Source organism: Camponotus vicinus, unplaced genomic scaffold (assembly GCF_025532165.1).
Source record: "Camponotus vicinus isolate PSW18456_S1 unplaced genomic scaffold, iyCamVici1.0 SCAF_5, whole genome shotgun sequence".
Lineage (NCBI taxonomy): Eukaryota > Metazoa > Arthropoda > Insecta > Hymenoptera > Formicidae > Camponotus > Camponotus vicinus.
This window is the reverse complement of record NW_028141977.1, coordinates 2,233,257-2,249,199: the sequence shown is the minus strand read 5'-3', so window position 1 is coordinate 2,249,199 and position 15,943 is coordinate 2,233,257. Positions and strand designations below refer to the sequence as shown.

The window sequence follows — 15,943 nt, the reverse complement described above, 5'->3', positions numbered from 1 at the left end:
TTTCTAATGTTATCTTTTTGTTAAATTTGTCGCCGCCGGAAATAGTCGGATTGTCGTCGACGTTCTTCCGGCGTATCGCAAAGCGGTTTCGATTGCTTCCTTTCGAAATGGCTAAGCCGTTGCGAAAGGCAATTGCAAGGATATCGCAGCCATCATCCTCCTATATATCCTGAAAGAGCACGATTGTGCTCTTTCGGGATTGATGGCGGTAGTCGATAATAGATATTGTGCCACCACGAATTCCTCTTGCCTGACCTTTGTACCTGACCTGTGCATTAGGACGTCGCGTCGTGAACCCAACAGGTCAATGCTTTGTTGCTCTTTGTGGAGTTTGTTGCGGACAACTGGTTAAAGCATCTCGTTAAAACTATCTGGATCGATATCTAGTCTAAGCATAAGCTGGCCTTCAATCTGACTCTCCGTGTGTGTGAATCCTTAGTGTATTACGTAACTTTTAGGCTTTTAATAGTAAATTGATAAATTTTATATATATACTTTTTGTATTATTTTAGATTTTATTACTTTAAACTATATTTGATATTAAATTTAAAATGAAATTTATATTATTTTCAAATAAAAATAAAAATTGTATAACTTTATATAATATATTTTATTCTTTATTTGCACTAAACTAAAATAAATTCGAAATTTTAAATTTATAAATAAAATTTTGAATTTGTAAATAAATACATTTACAAAGTATAAATAGTTTTTAATTAGGCATTTTTTATATATTGGAAATCGAGAATTAAATTTAACTTAACTTTGAGAATAAAGAAAATTTTGAGAATCTCGATATATATTTTAATAATATTTTTAAAATATTTATGTGTAAAGGGAAAAAGAAAACTCCCAACATATCGATAAGATATATACATAAAAAAACTTATCGATTGATAAGGTAATATAAAATAAAGTGCTTCGTGTGTTTTAAAAGCCCACTTAAATTTAATGTGAATTAAAGCTTATTTTATTTTTATTTTTTCTTTTATTTTATTGTTTCTTGATACATGTAACAGAAAAAATAAAAGAAAGAATCTTTGTATAGAGATTTTTTTTAGTAAAAAAATTTAATATAGAAAGTTTTAGTAAATATAAAAATATAAATTAAATGAAAACGTCAAAAGTAACGATAGAAAAATAAAATTTATGTTTCAGGCTTGAGGATACGACTTGCTAATCTCTTCTTCAAATTGCTAACATGCTTCCTGTACATATTCAGGGTTATTACCGACACCGACCCAACATTCGCAGCATGGTAAGTAACATTCAATACCCAAGTGAATTCTATCAAATGTCCACGAGAGAATCAGTGAGTTTCACATCACTTTCAACTGCAGTAACAATCCTTCAAGTGGAAAAGCAGATATCGCATCTGACTTTCTGAAATGCTTAAAGATCGTTGTTTTATTATTTAAAATTTAAGAGATATTTATAATATTTAATAAAGTTCTGCATTTTTTTCGCTTCACTTATCTTACGCGAAAGAAAATTTACAGTTTTAATTTACAGTTTAAATTATGAATATATAGAATGTCCCAGCTTTACTGTATTTTATTTCAACTATAGAATTTTTTCTCAATATATCTAAAAAGTGTTGTTTTTATGCAATAATTTAATAGCTATTAATTTTTCATTCTTATTGAAAGAATATTTATATTGGTGAAAAAAATAAACAATTCTAAAATAACAAAATATAGACAATTTGGGATATATTTATTTTAACACGAACGACCACTGATGTTGAAAATACAGAAATTGCTTCATTTAGTTTCTTTTCGTTCTATCGTCGACGGTTATCCGAAAAAATTTTATCTCCGCAAAGAAAAACTCGTTCCAACATGAGAGCAATGTTACATTCATGTACGATATGCATATCATGCCGTGCTTCTAACATGGCTGAGGATAAGATGCAGATAAGACTGTATAACGAATATGACATAGCGTCATTGTTGTTTACGTATATAAGAACGGTATTCTCTCTTAGAACATTTTTCTGATATTTTTTTACATTTTCTTAAGAAAAATTATTAATATTAAAAATTTATTAATATTATATAATTTTTATAATTTACAAGTAATTTTTAGAATTTATAAAAAGTAAGTGTCATTTATTCTGCAAGTTTATTTTCTACGAATTCTAATATATTATTTATATAATATTAATAAATTTATTTAAAAAATATATATTATACGTAGATTATATAAATCATAAGATCTTCTTTTTAAGAAAATATGAAAAAATATCAAGAAAATCTTGTTAAGAGAGAGGAATTTCTTGCAAAAATTTGATACAAAAAATAATTTATTGCAAGGTTGTAATTTTTATCATCAGATGTCTATAAATTCTAAATTATGTCTGTTGTTTAAAATTTTGTAAAAGGACTCCCATCGACCTTGGTTGATATCTTTTAATGTAAATTTACCAAAATCTCTTAGTACTCGAGAGTAACTTCATGATTAAGCTTCCGATCAAATTTCCGTTAAGGGGCTATTGATTCCAAACTCTCCGAGGAAACTGTCACTGACGGGAACGGCGATCTTAGTGAAACTCCCTCGCATATACAAGCCTCACATTGATGCAAAAATTTCAATAGAAGACGTATGTTCTGATTCGCTTGTATATACCTTTTTTCACCGCATTTGGTATCGCGTCCTTCCTATTCTTCCCACGCGACGGTGATATTTGAATCCCCGATGCAATCCAAGCGACATACTTGATATCGAAAACCTATCGAACTCGTTCGACTCGTTCACGCAAATATCGCGCGACAATCTGTGTCCCTCTCTATCGGCATATCTCATCCGTCACTTATAATTCTTCTCTTTTTCTCCTTCCAGTTACGATTGTATGCCAGGCAACAAGAGCGAGTTTCTCGTGTCGCAAAACTTGACGGAGGAGGAGTTTCAGGATCACCCGACCATCAATTGGGACGCGATTGTCTGGGTCAGAAGACCCTTGGAGCTGTGGGTAGTTCAAGTGATCTTGGCGATGGTGTCGTTAACTGAGGCCTTGTTACTCGCTTACCTCGGTTACAAGGTACGTTATTTATCACTTTTATTTCGAAAGTAATTTTCATTTTTCTTATTCGACATTTTACTATTATTGTTATCTGGACACGTTCGTTATTTTATTGCCTTGCTTCGCGAGGAGTTTTATGGTTATGCTATTTCCTCTCTCAATTTTTTTATCCATTTAATTAGATGTTATGTTAAAATATAGATAAATATATTAAATAAATTATTAAATAGATAAATATATTAAATAAATAATATATTAAATAATAATATTAAATAAATAATTAAATAAATAATAAACATGGATAAATTAAATTGAAGAGAGAGAGAGAGACAAAATTTCATATATCAAAAGGTTGAAATTGATATTTATGTTTTATTAAATTTGTATTTCATTAAATTAAAGTAGTTGTTTTTCCATTAAATTAAACGACAACCTTTTATAAAACCATAAAACTCTTTATATCTAAATTAATCTTAAATAGTTTTAACGCAGTTTTAATTTAATAAAATGAGTAAAATATATTTTTTTTAATTAATAAGCATTTTGTCATTTTTATATGATATATATATTTTCATATCAGATATATATGCCGCATGATTTTGCATGAATAAATACGATATGCGCTTAATTAAATTCGCTATACTTCTTCGTCGTTCTGCACTCTTTAAAATAATTTTTAAAAATATACAAGAAATACATTTTTATCTTCAAAAAGTATCGAATACCGAATGTATGACTTATTTCGTTCAAAACTAATTTCTATAAGTTCTATAAGTCGGTATTTTAAATCAATTGAATACGTCGTATTGTGAATCCAACGTACAATATCTCACGAGTATTATTTATTTTCGTGATTTATTCGCTCGAAAAAGAAAACTTTGTATTAATTTACCTCAATTTATGTGTGATACAAAGTCCCATACTTGAGTTTAAAAGTTTAAAAAAATTAATCAGAGAATCGTCAAAAGTTTAAAAAAATTAATCGAGAAACGTTCTTGGCTAAACTTTTCGAATTGCTTTTCGAATTTTCTTTCTTTTAAAATTTGAAAATTTCTTGACAGAAAAGCTGCGATGTAAAGACAAAGAGCAAAATAAAAACTGATTTAATAAAGTTTGAGAGATGCTTTTATGTTTATTCGAAATTCAAATAATGTTTTTCTGCTTTATTTCGATTGGAAAAGTAATCTAGAAAAAAATTCGAGTAGAAAAATTATAAAATCAAATTGTATTGAAGTAAAATATGTTAATACATATAGAATGCATATTATATAAGTGTTTAATCAATCTCTCAAATATGTGAATTTAATAGAAATTTTAAAAAGACGCGTTATTATCAATATAAAATTTTCATTATTCTAACGCATATATCGAGATTACATGTGAGATATAAATTTTATATATGTATATATTCTTACACATATATTATTATAAGATTCTAAATAAAATTTTGAAATATTTTTTTACATAACCGTAAATTAATAACTTTTAAAGTATAAAAAAACGATAAAAACAATAAAGACTTGAAAAGTTATATGGAAAATGGAAATAATCATTATATCTTACTGCGTTTTTTATCCAACGATAATTTCCATACGCGCGCGCGTGTAAAATTCATGATATAATCTATAACGATCTGTGGCAACTTCGTCACGCTATTTATTAATCAAATTGCGATGATAAGTCGTTAATCGATAGCATACAAGCATATTAATAGAAAATATGCCGTTATTAAACTTTATAATATACTTTGGTTGCCATGAAACTTGCATATGCATGAATATAAAATCAATAAAAAGAAAATGTAAAAAATAATACATTCTAAGCAAAATAAGAATTGTGTAATAAGTGCCTAATAAATTTAAAGCAATAGGTTTAATTTACGAGTTTTCGTAATTTCAAAATGTCCCAATCATCGAAGTCTTCGACGCAACGGTTGTTGAAATCTCCGCATGGTACACGTAAATATTACTTATCAGTTATTGATATTTTTACAAAGTTGATTAATTATTATTTAATATAAAATGTAGCATACATAAATAGGGATATCAGCACACTTTCAGTAGAATTATTTATAATTTAAAATATTATTAATAATAATCAAGAAAAAAAAGCGCTCGCAAAATATCAGACAATCAGAATATCGGTATCTCTGCGCGATAGAGTAAATTAAGACTGTATAAATATTAGTATTTCATATTATATAAATTCTGACGTTTCTTGGTGTCTTATATACATATGGGTGCGGTTGCTGATGTTGCGGTTGTGGAAGGTAGCATGGGTTGACGGCAACAGAGCGCTTCGCGCAAAATCGCATCAGGCTCCCTTGTTTATGAATTTAGCCCCGAGTTGTGGAGGGACTCGATGTCGAAACTCCTTCGGGAGATCCGGGAATTAGCGGGGTCATATATGCGGACGCAACATCAGCGATGCGAATTCATCGGGTCGTGTCACGCGTAATCGCGGGGTCCATCGTCCTTTCCCGCAAGGGAACCGGGTTATAATCCGGCTCACGACTGGATCGCAGAACGCTCGAGATATGCAGATCGAGGCTCCCGTTTTCCGTTCTCCTCGCTCGTTTCCTTCCGCCATTCCCGTCATTCTCGATTTGCAAAGTTTTAGAGTCTTCTTTTACCGGATTTCGGAAGAAAACGAAGGCGTCGCAAATGGATTCTAAAAAGTCGTCGTTAACTGCATGACTGCGCCCCTGGATTATCTTAGGTTCCACGGCAAATTAGACAATTAAAGTTAAGTATTGCGTGAATTCACTCTCCTGTGAATTCATTTCGCTAAAAGCAGATTTTAAAAGTCCATTTCACAACCAATCTCCAAGTGTAACGCGCGACGATGTAAATTTTCTTAAATTCCTCGCACGTGGAAGAAATAGAAAAAAAGAGATTCGTTCATCATTGATCATACTTTAAAAATTATATAATATTAATAATATTATAAAAATTATATAATATTAATTATAGTATTAATAAAATATTTCTTTTTTTAAAAACGGCAACTAAATAATTTTATTGAAATTGAACAGATATTTTAAATGCTAATTTAAGAAGTTAATTTTTTGTGACATTTTTTGTTGCATCGTTTTTATTATTAAAAGTTGCATTATGAGAAACATTTTTATCTCACGTGCTAGTTATAGAAACTCTAGTTTTTAAGCTAAAAATGAGCAAACAGACATTAAATCCGCTCTCTTTTCGTCGGCGATGAAATTATCTTAAATTGCATCCACCGTTAGGTATTCGCTAGTTTATAAATCTCAAAAACGAATATTAATTGTCACAGAATTCTCGAAAAGCTTAATTCAGTTATCATCTGAATGCAGAGTCTCTGCAGAGCTATAAGCTACATTTGCGTTTGATACGATGAATATAAAAAAAGGTGCGATCTACCCGCGGAGACTTTTTATTGAGAAAAGCATCTTGATGCATTTTTACGCTCCTAATTCTAGCACAAATGTCTCATTCTTGCGCAGTCATTGCATTGCCAATGTTTCTTTCCGGGACTAATGATTTTCTTTCATAAGAAGATGAGAAGAGGAAGACAGATGGAAAGGAATAACGCGGAGAATTCAAGATATTTATTTGCAATGACTAATAGAACCAAAAGATAATATTTAAATAATATCTTAAATATTAATATAAATAGATAAATGTACGTATTATTTTAATTATTAATCATTAATAGAAAATTAATAATAAAGAAATAATATTATAAATAAATTATATTTGAGTAACAATAAAATTAGAGTCGAAATTATCTTGGATTAAAATTTTTTCCGAGAAGAAAAGGTATAGAGGTTTTTTAACTTTAAATATACAAATATAAAAATTTTATGTTAATATTAATATAAATGTAATCGGAAATGTGTTAAGCAGATTTTAATTAAGCGAATATTCCTTAATTAGAGCAATTTCGTGCTTCATTTGAATTTTGCATTTTTTAAATCTTTTACATATCATCTTTCTGTATTTTTAGTGATATTAAAAAGTGCTGAACAGAATTATTTATTTCCATGTTGCGTCGTGTGTAAAAATGTAGTAGTCCGTGTAATATTAAAGATCAACGCGTCAAAAGGAAAGCGTCAGTAGATGCGGATAGCGCAAGATTTATGTTTTTCCTGAGATTCCCTGCTCGCGCTTCTGTCTCAAAGGCTTTGTCTGCAGCATAGGGATGGTGATTGCGCTCGGAAGTTGATGCATCTTGAAGTCAATATAGAAAACAAATTACACAAAGCAGATTACAATAAAGCAATTTTCCTAGATATAAGAAAATTGCTTCCGTGAGCTTTCAGTGTAACATACACTTGTACATATTTAAAGTGTAAATGGAGTGAACAAAGTTTACGCGGTTTTTTTATTACGAAACTCTTATTAATTATTTACTTAAATTTTTTATTTGTAGCTTTTATAGAAGAAAATTACATTTATTAATCCCTCACATCTGTCTCAAAATATGTAGTTCACGTATATATTATCATGATTATTAACAGTAATATACAAAGTAATTTTTCTATTATTAATTAAATGACGATAACGACGTGCAATTAGATTATCCGAATTTATTTCTTGAAAATTTATTAGATAAAGAATAAAAATTATTTAAATACCCGCTAAAAAATTAAAGAATAAAAATTATTTAAATATCTGTTAAAAAATTTAAAACAAATATCTCCAGAAAGGAAAGCAGATATGTATGTGAGAACCGCATATAAATGATAATTTACCTATTCGTAGACTCGAAGGAATACCTTGTCAGGATACATCAGCAAATTCTGTGATCCTGTCGTAATAGTTTACACGGTGTCGTTGAAATCGCTTGGGAAGCTCATGCATCTGTACACATATACTAATCGGACATATCTTTTCAAAAGAATTTCAACTCGCTTTAAAGTCAAGATGAAGGATTTACAGCGAAAAAAGCGCGAGACTAAGATAATCCAATAAAGACGTCGTGTACCTCGCGCGGAAATTTTTCGTTATAAATTTTTATCGAAGAAAAGGGGTCGAAGAAGAGGGGATAAGATCGATGATTGTTTAAGATACTTTGCGCAGTGTCATTGGTCTGATTGCATCAGATGGACTGCATCCCTTGCGGCTTTTATAAATTAATCGTTCCGCTTCCAGTAACTTAAACGTAATTTAATTTTGTTTATGAAAAGCGAAAGTCAAAGAATTTTATATTGATTCTAGAGAGAATTTTATACTGCATCCTATAATCCTATCGAGAAATCCGTAAAAATTTGAAATGTTATACTTAAAAGTAGATTATCGAAAAAAGTTATTTGCAATGACATGTAATATATTTTAATATGCGTAGAATATAAATATCTAATAACTTTTGATAAAAGATAATATAAGATGAAATTCGATTTTTATTAATTAATTATTTTTATAACAACATATAATTATAACAATAATTATCGCAAATTACATCTTTAATCAGATTTATGCAATAAAATATAAGTATTATATCTCAAATATTAATATTCTTGAGTTTGATAATTTAAAAGAATAATCGAAATTGCGTCAGTGAAATAAATAATTTAATTAGAACTACAACATATGTGCTTTCTCTATAAAAAAATCTCATGATAAATGAAAGGATTAATAATTTAATTTGCACAAAAAATATACATAACATGAAAGCAATTTTTTAAGATAATTTTTTTTAGATAAAGAGAAAAAGTGGAGTAGCATATGTATGTCGCGAAACTAATCCATTTATTATATGATACGTTTTGCTATTTAAAAGGCTAGGAATAAAGGATAGGAATACTAAATTTCAAACTTAACATGTTCAGTCTCTATCGTGAAGTTGTAGTATGGTATACGCAATGCTGATTGCTGTTGAATATTCCGTGATAAAACAAGATGGTAATTAGAAAGTATTTCAAGACGCGCCATTATTTAGAACGTTTGCATAAATGAATATTGTTTAACAGTATGCACTGGATGCATTTTTTATATTATACGTGTATACATATATATTAGTATAAATTTAGATTGTTTTACACAAGACAAGATATAAAAGAATATTGTGATAGTAATTTTAATGAGAAAATTTACCGCAATAAATACTTCTCAAAATTTTGTAAATTTTTATTAAAAACTTAATTTAACAAGATATTAACGTGACAAATTCAATGTATTACGTCCCAATTTATCCTTTAAACATATGTACTAAAATGCCAGTTTACTTTTCTGATATATCTATCGTTGCATATTCCTCGTATTTTCTTTTCATTATAAATTTTTTATTAATTTATGTATAAAGATCAATTCTCTTTAACAAAATTCACTTTTATGACATTTTTCATTATTTTTTTAATACATAAATCTTAAATTCTATTTTTAAAAATCTGTTATCATTTTTTAAAGATCTATTTAACTATTAAACTATTTAACTACTAAATTTCAAAAAATTTTATTAAAGTAACAATCATTTAAAATATTAATTTTATGAGTTTGTTACTTTTATTTAGCCTTTATGATGGAGAATAAGATAAAACACTAAAATTTAAAGCTTCTACTTTTCTTTTCTTATATCTTTTATTATATTATTATATTATTATTATATTATTATATTATTATATTATTATTATATTATTATATTTTATTATATCTTTTATTTATATAAAAATTGAAATAATGAAGAAAAAAATAAGATACAGTTGCAATATATTCCTATTATAAATTATATAAAAAATTCTAAAACAACAGTCTTTTGATAGACAACATGTTTGGTTAGCGATACAACGAGATTCGTTTTTTCCTTATAAGATGATTCCACTATAAATATAAATAAAAGATATATACTTTCTGTTCTAATTAAGAACTTACTTTCTATGAATGCGAAACTTTTATCCGGATAAAAAGTCAGCCGTTAACGTCAAAGTACGATATGTAATACGATAAAAGGTCGCGGTCTATGCAAAAATGTAATATGCACATCACGTTCTCGACAAAGTGCACAGGAGAAAGTATAATATTAAGTCAACAGTCCCGGCGAGTTCGACGAGATGAGATGAAGTTCCTGATTTGATTACACTCGTATTCTCCTTAAGTTAATTAGCACTGACGCTGATGCGATAAATGATATTTTTTATGAAGCAATCTATAATATATGATTTCCAATTAATTCTTTTAATATTGCGTTTATTTACGTTTTTATATTTGATCATGTTGTATTATAAGCGCTTTTCCTCCGTTTGAACGATTAAATAGAGTATATATCGAATATATTTATATAAAGTTTTCCAAAGAAATAATAATAATTAAATAAATTCTGTATTTAATTATTAATAATAATTATTAATAATAATTAATGTGTATATAAAGCACAATGCAGTTTCTGAAATATTATGGATGAATTGTTAACCACTAGTGTGCTAGACGTATATGTATACACATGTGTGTGTATGTGCGTTTTTTTTTTAAACTTGTTGTTAATCACGCAAAATGGTTTATGATAATATAAAAAAATAAACAGCAATTCACAAAAATAAATCACGAGAATCTGTTGAAGTTATTAGCGCTGGTTTGCTTTCATAACATTTTTATGAGATTAGAAAATGCAGGACGGCGAAGCGCACGTTTACTTTTGGAACGTTATTCGCAGTTTCTACTTTGATAAAATTGTCGCTGGGTATGTTGAGCTGTCCTCGTAATGTTCACAGGGAAATGTCTGGCAGCAGCTTCTATCCTTCCACTTCATCCTGGAATTGGTCAACACAATCCCATTCACAATCACGGTAAGTCCTTAAGAAAATTACACTTATGTGCTTTTAATTTTATTTTTAGAATTTATTTTTATTCTGTACAAAATAACACAATACTTGCTAATAATATCAAAATCTTTAGCAAGCTTTCATTATCTTTATATCAAATAAACATATATATAAAAAATTGTCAAATCGCTGATTTGTAGAAAATTTTATATATAATTTATTATAAATTAAAAAATATATAAAATAACATTCTGTATATTATTAAAAATTTCTTTGTAATTTTCAATTTCTAGTATATTCATTTTTAGCATGCATTATCTGTTTATTAATAAAAATGATTTTATAATTATTATTAGTACATATGATCTAATTATCCGGTTAATATGATCGGTAATTAAGGAATAAAGGATATAAAGGATATAAAGGATAAAGAAAGGTTTGAAAACAGTATATATATAATAAAATATTTGTGTAAAAATATGCACAAACTTTATTTGCGACAAATTGTGTACGGTTATGATGTATCGATTTTTGCATGTCCCATAGGGAATAACCTTTATCTCACAGTGGACAGTACGTAATGACGTTACGTGCATTCGTTATTGCGCTTTAGAATTAAATTAGCTTAATCTCATTAATTTTGAATTACGCGGCACCATTCATATGTAAACTGGTTATATAAGTCGATAGTTAATTTTTGTTTGTCTTCGATATGATAAAAATGTGGAAAATATATTTACATAAAACTAAAAAAAGTAATAGTCCTAGAATTATATAATAACATCTAAAAGGAATAAATATCATGCAATATTAATTATTAGAAATGATTTTTACAATATTCTTTTTAATTGAACATATACATTTATCAAAAATTAAAGAAATTATTTTTAAAAAATATCAATTATGCATAAGCAAGAATTTATTTTGTAATTTCTCGAATTCTATCTTTGATGTTTTTCAAACTTTTAAATCTTCTAAAATAGAAAATATGAAAAACTGAATTTTTTAAGAATCTGAATTGGATATCTGGTTCTATATTATGCATTATATATGTGAATCATTTTTAAATTATGTTACGCTATCTAAAGCAAATTATATTAAATTAAATTTAAATAAATAGCGAGTTTTTATAAAAATAATATACCTAATTAAAAATTCACAAAAATTTTATAGGAAAATGTACACGTTATCGTTAGCCTTTGATGTTAGAAAGCAAGCACAATGAGCAAATTCAAGCTGCTTAAATTAGATAGCCGCGTATTTACATCGTAAATATCTACAAATGAATATACGGTTACCATGCAGCTTGCAAATTACGACAAGCGAACGTATGTTCAATTAATAAGTCAATATATATATATATATATTACTCCAAGAGATCCAAGAAAATTAAACATTTCATAAACATGGTATGCAAATATCAGTGTTATTTATTTATAAATAATTAATTTATAAAGATATTAAATTAAAATAATTAATTTAAAATGCTACTTTAACGTTATTTATAATGATAATATTTTGAGAAATTGGAACACGATTAAACAGAGATAATTGCTTTTGCTACAAGTTTATAGATGCATGATATTAAAAAGATATTAAATATGTTAATCACAATTTACAATAGAGGAAAATGATAAAGATACTAATTAAAGATATTGATATGTTATGTTCGCAGTTATTATATCCACCAATGAGAAATTTGTTTATTCCGGTGTTCCTAAACTGCTGGTTGGCGAAACACTCTCTGGAAAATATGTTCGTAAGTAGCTCACATACCTATATTGTACATGTACTGTAATTTATGTCAAATTTAAAAAACAATATTAAAAAAGATAATTTTTTACTTCCAAAAAGAAATGTTTGAAAGATTTATCTTTCAAATTAGTGTAACATAATTAGGTTTACATCAAATATTAATATTTTCTAATGTCTCAATAATTTTTCGAGTCAGCTTTTGCAAATCTTTAATTTTATTTTATCTATTAATATGTTTTCTTTGAATTTTAAATGTTTTTTTATTCCTCTTGAGAGCGAAAAAGCATGCTTTTTTTAAATATTATCCTTTGATTTGTAATCGATGTAATCGTTAATGACATTTCAGAACGATCTACACAGGGCGATGCAGAAGTCCCAATCAGCGTTAAGTCAACAGCTGATGATCCTTAGTGCTACGTTACTGTGCCTTGTCTTTACTAGGTGAGTGCTTCCAAGTAAAATTATTTGTTACACAATAGTACTTTCAAAGATATATTGTTTCAGAATTAAGTAAAAATGATTGTTATTACATATAATTATGATTTTAATTTACATTGTCTTATTAAGTCACATAATTTGAAATATTTTTCTTTATTTCTCTAAAAGATTAGAGTTATTTAATATCCTTAGATTTGGAACTGTGATCAAAGATTCTACAGATAAATGATATGCCGATAGTTTTAGAGTATTGTATGATAAATCTGAAGAAATTCATACATTATGAATTTATTGAATAAGAATGCAGTTTTCTACAAACATTGTTTATCGTCTGTCCATGTTGATTGTTTACTGAACGCTGTTTATCGACTTGAAATCAACATTTACTTAGTTTAGCAGTTATGGCTAAGTTTCTTGAACGATATTATTATAGGGAAGTAAACTTTAGTGTAGTCAGTGTAAGTGTTTGACGCACTGCGTCAAACGTCTAATTATTAAAGTTTTTAATTATGACATGTATAAATCTTATATATTTTTCATATTTAAATTATCTATATAACTTTTATAAAGTTTTAGATTTCATTAATGAGCACCATTTACATAAAGAGATAAAAAGAACACAATATCTTTATACTTTTAATATCGCCAAAAGTTTAATTTTTTATTTACTATTATACTATAAATAGCTATTTTTTTGCTCGAAAATATTTTTTAGTTATTGCAAATATCTCAAAATTGTGTGTATTGTAATTAAACGATATTTGCGCGAATAAACTTATGAAATAAAATCGTATTTGCTTTATTTTATTTCGTTAATCAAAGATATATATTTAACAGAACAACCTAAGTTTTGGAAAATAAATTTCCATTTTAGAGGGAACTAATTGAAGGCTATTTTAACAATCTTATACCTTTAATCATACATTTATCATTTGTAATAAATTGCCGTATATTCTTTTGATTCAACTAAATAAATTATTTAATTATAAGATAAACGTGTTTAAAAAATATTTTTTCATATTTCAAATATGTAAAAAGAATTTCATACAGACACAGTGTTGATAGCAATTATATTAAAACTGTTAATTCAAAGACGACGATAACAGTTGTGTGATCTTAATAACAATAAAATAATTATAAATAATAATATTAATAATAATATATAATAAATGTATGAAAAATAATTATAATAATTAAATTAATACTTAAATATTTAAATTAAACAGACTCGCATTTAAGGTATTAATATTAAATTGACATATGTGTGTCCACGCAAATATCAATTTTGTGTTTCTATATTCAATCAACATAAACCGCGACGATCGGTACTATCTACTTCGTTATTAAAATGAATGAATTACGACAATTGTCGCGTGTGTGGTTATTTCGTATTTCTCTCAATATTGCTCTCATTTGTTTTATTTGCACGCGATTTCAAAACCGCGCTCAATATTTCTTCCGCACATTTCGATGGAATAATTGAAATGTGTAAAACAATTCTTATGCATCGCTGCGTAAATATAAAATCAGATGTGCACAATTTATTAGAATCCGATTGAGAAGAGATGATTTTACGAATAAATTTTATATTAATATCACGAGCATAACATATACAGTACTTCACATGTCATATGCAGTACAGTAATTTCAATGACCTAATTCAAACAAACTGAAATTCTAATATTTTTGAAAGAAGTCGATATTAATTCTCATTTTCTACCTGTTATATAAATTAAATTATTAACATTTTGTTTTTCACGATGTATAGTGAACAAACTAATAGAATGTTTTTTAATAAACTTATAGATTGAGGCTAATAAAAATAGCTTTTTTAATTATTGAATCAGTTATCTATTTTGATAACTTTTTATTAATTGCAGAAGTAAACATATTGTTTGCATGTGTGATCTCTCTGCAACTTAAAACGTCACAAGAATGTTTGTTTATTTTTTATGAACGTTTGAAAAATCGGCAAAAGTCAAAAAGTCGTAAAAATATTTATTTCAATTATAACAAATAAAATGTTGAGGAAATATTAATTTTAGATAATTAAAACATAATTTTTTGATGTAGAAATTATTTTATAAATGAGAGATTCTTCTCTTTCTTATTTTTATCGAAGTAATTAAATAAACTTGAAATTGCTATAAATTCAAATAAAAAAGGGAGACAGAGATAGAAAGGAAAAATATAAAAAAATCTGAATATATAATAAATATAATAAAATGATCATTATCTCAAATTTTATTTAAAGGCTTCATAAAACACGCATGCAGACAATCGTGAATTGATATTTTGCTGCGAACTTGAATCATGACACCACCGTAATGAACTTTTTTCTGTCATGGTATTCGCGGACGAGTTATTTAAGTTTATACAACATATTTCATTTACCAGTGTGCGAGACTTATTGTATTATACCGAATAACGAGAAAAGTTTCCCGGGTGCAGAGGAGAAGTTCGCATTTACAAATCCAGGCCGTGGATGACTGCTGTTCGTCTTGTTTAATCTTCTAATGAAGTCGTATCTATAAACGACGGTAGAGAGAAAGAGAAGAAGACTTTCAATTGCAGAAGTAAACGAATCGTTTGCATGTGTGATCCCTCTGCAATTTAGAGCTTCACATTTGCTTGTTTTCAATGAACGTTTAAAAAATCAGTAAAAGAAAGTCGTACAAATATTGATTTTAATGATAACAAACAAAAGACATGTAATTTTTTATAATTTCCTCTAACTAGGACAAGTTTCGATAACATCTTTTTTATTACATAATTTGCTAAGATTATAGAAGATATCTAGCTATAAAATAAGGAGATCAATTTAATATAAAAATATCTAAATATAAAGTTAATCAATATAGGATGAAATAATAATATGAATATGTACTGGCAGATACGAGAGTTGAAATTTTAAATATTTTTAAAAATCAAATAGTGACGTGAAAATGAAAAGCATTGCGATTTGCAACATTAAAAAATTCGATATTGGTGAA

At 27.2% G+C, this 15,943-nt stretch overlaps 1 protein-coding gene across 14 annotated transcripts in view; it reads left to right on the top strand.

The window, feature by feature from the left end:
* The window catches only part of Slo2 (slowpoke 2), a 167,408-nt gene that overhangs the window by 120,793 nt on the left and 30,672 nt on the right, over nucleotides 1-15,943 (top strand). For 12 of the 14 annotated variants that reach the window (XM_083100976.1, XM_083100966.1, XM_083100965.1 and 9 more), the window contains 5 exons: nucleotides 1,159-1,258; nucleotides 2,842-3,040; nucleotides 10,707-10,781; nucleotides 12,433-12,516; nucleotides 12,859-12,953. In XM_083100976.1, coding sequence (XP_082957102.1) covers nucleotides 1,159-1,258; nucleotides 2,842-3,040; nucleotides 10,707-10,781; nucleotides 12,433-12,516; nucleotides 12,859-12,953 — 553 coding nt within the window. The remainder of the gene's footprint in view (nucleotides 1-1,158; nucleotides 1,259-2,841; nucleotides 3,041-10,706; nucleotides 10,782-12,432; nucleotides 12,517-12,858; nucleotides 12,954-15,943) is intronic. The other 2 variants (XM_083100971.1, XM_083100969.1) reach the window with 2 other exon arrangements.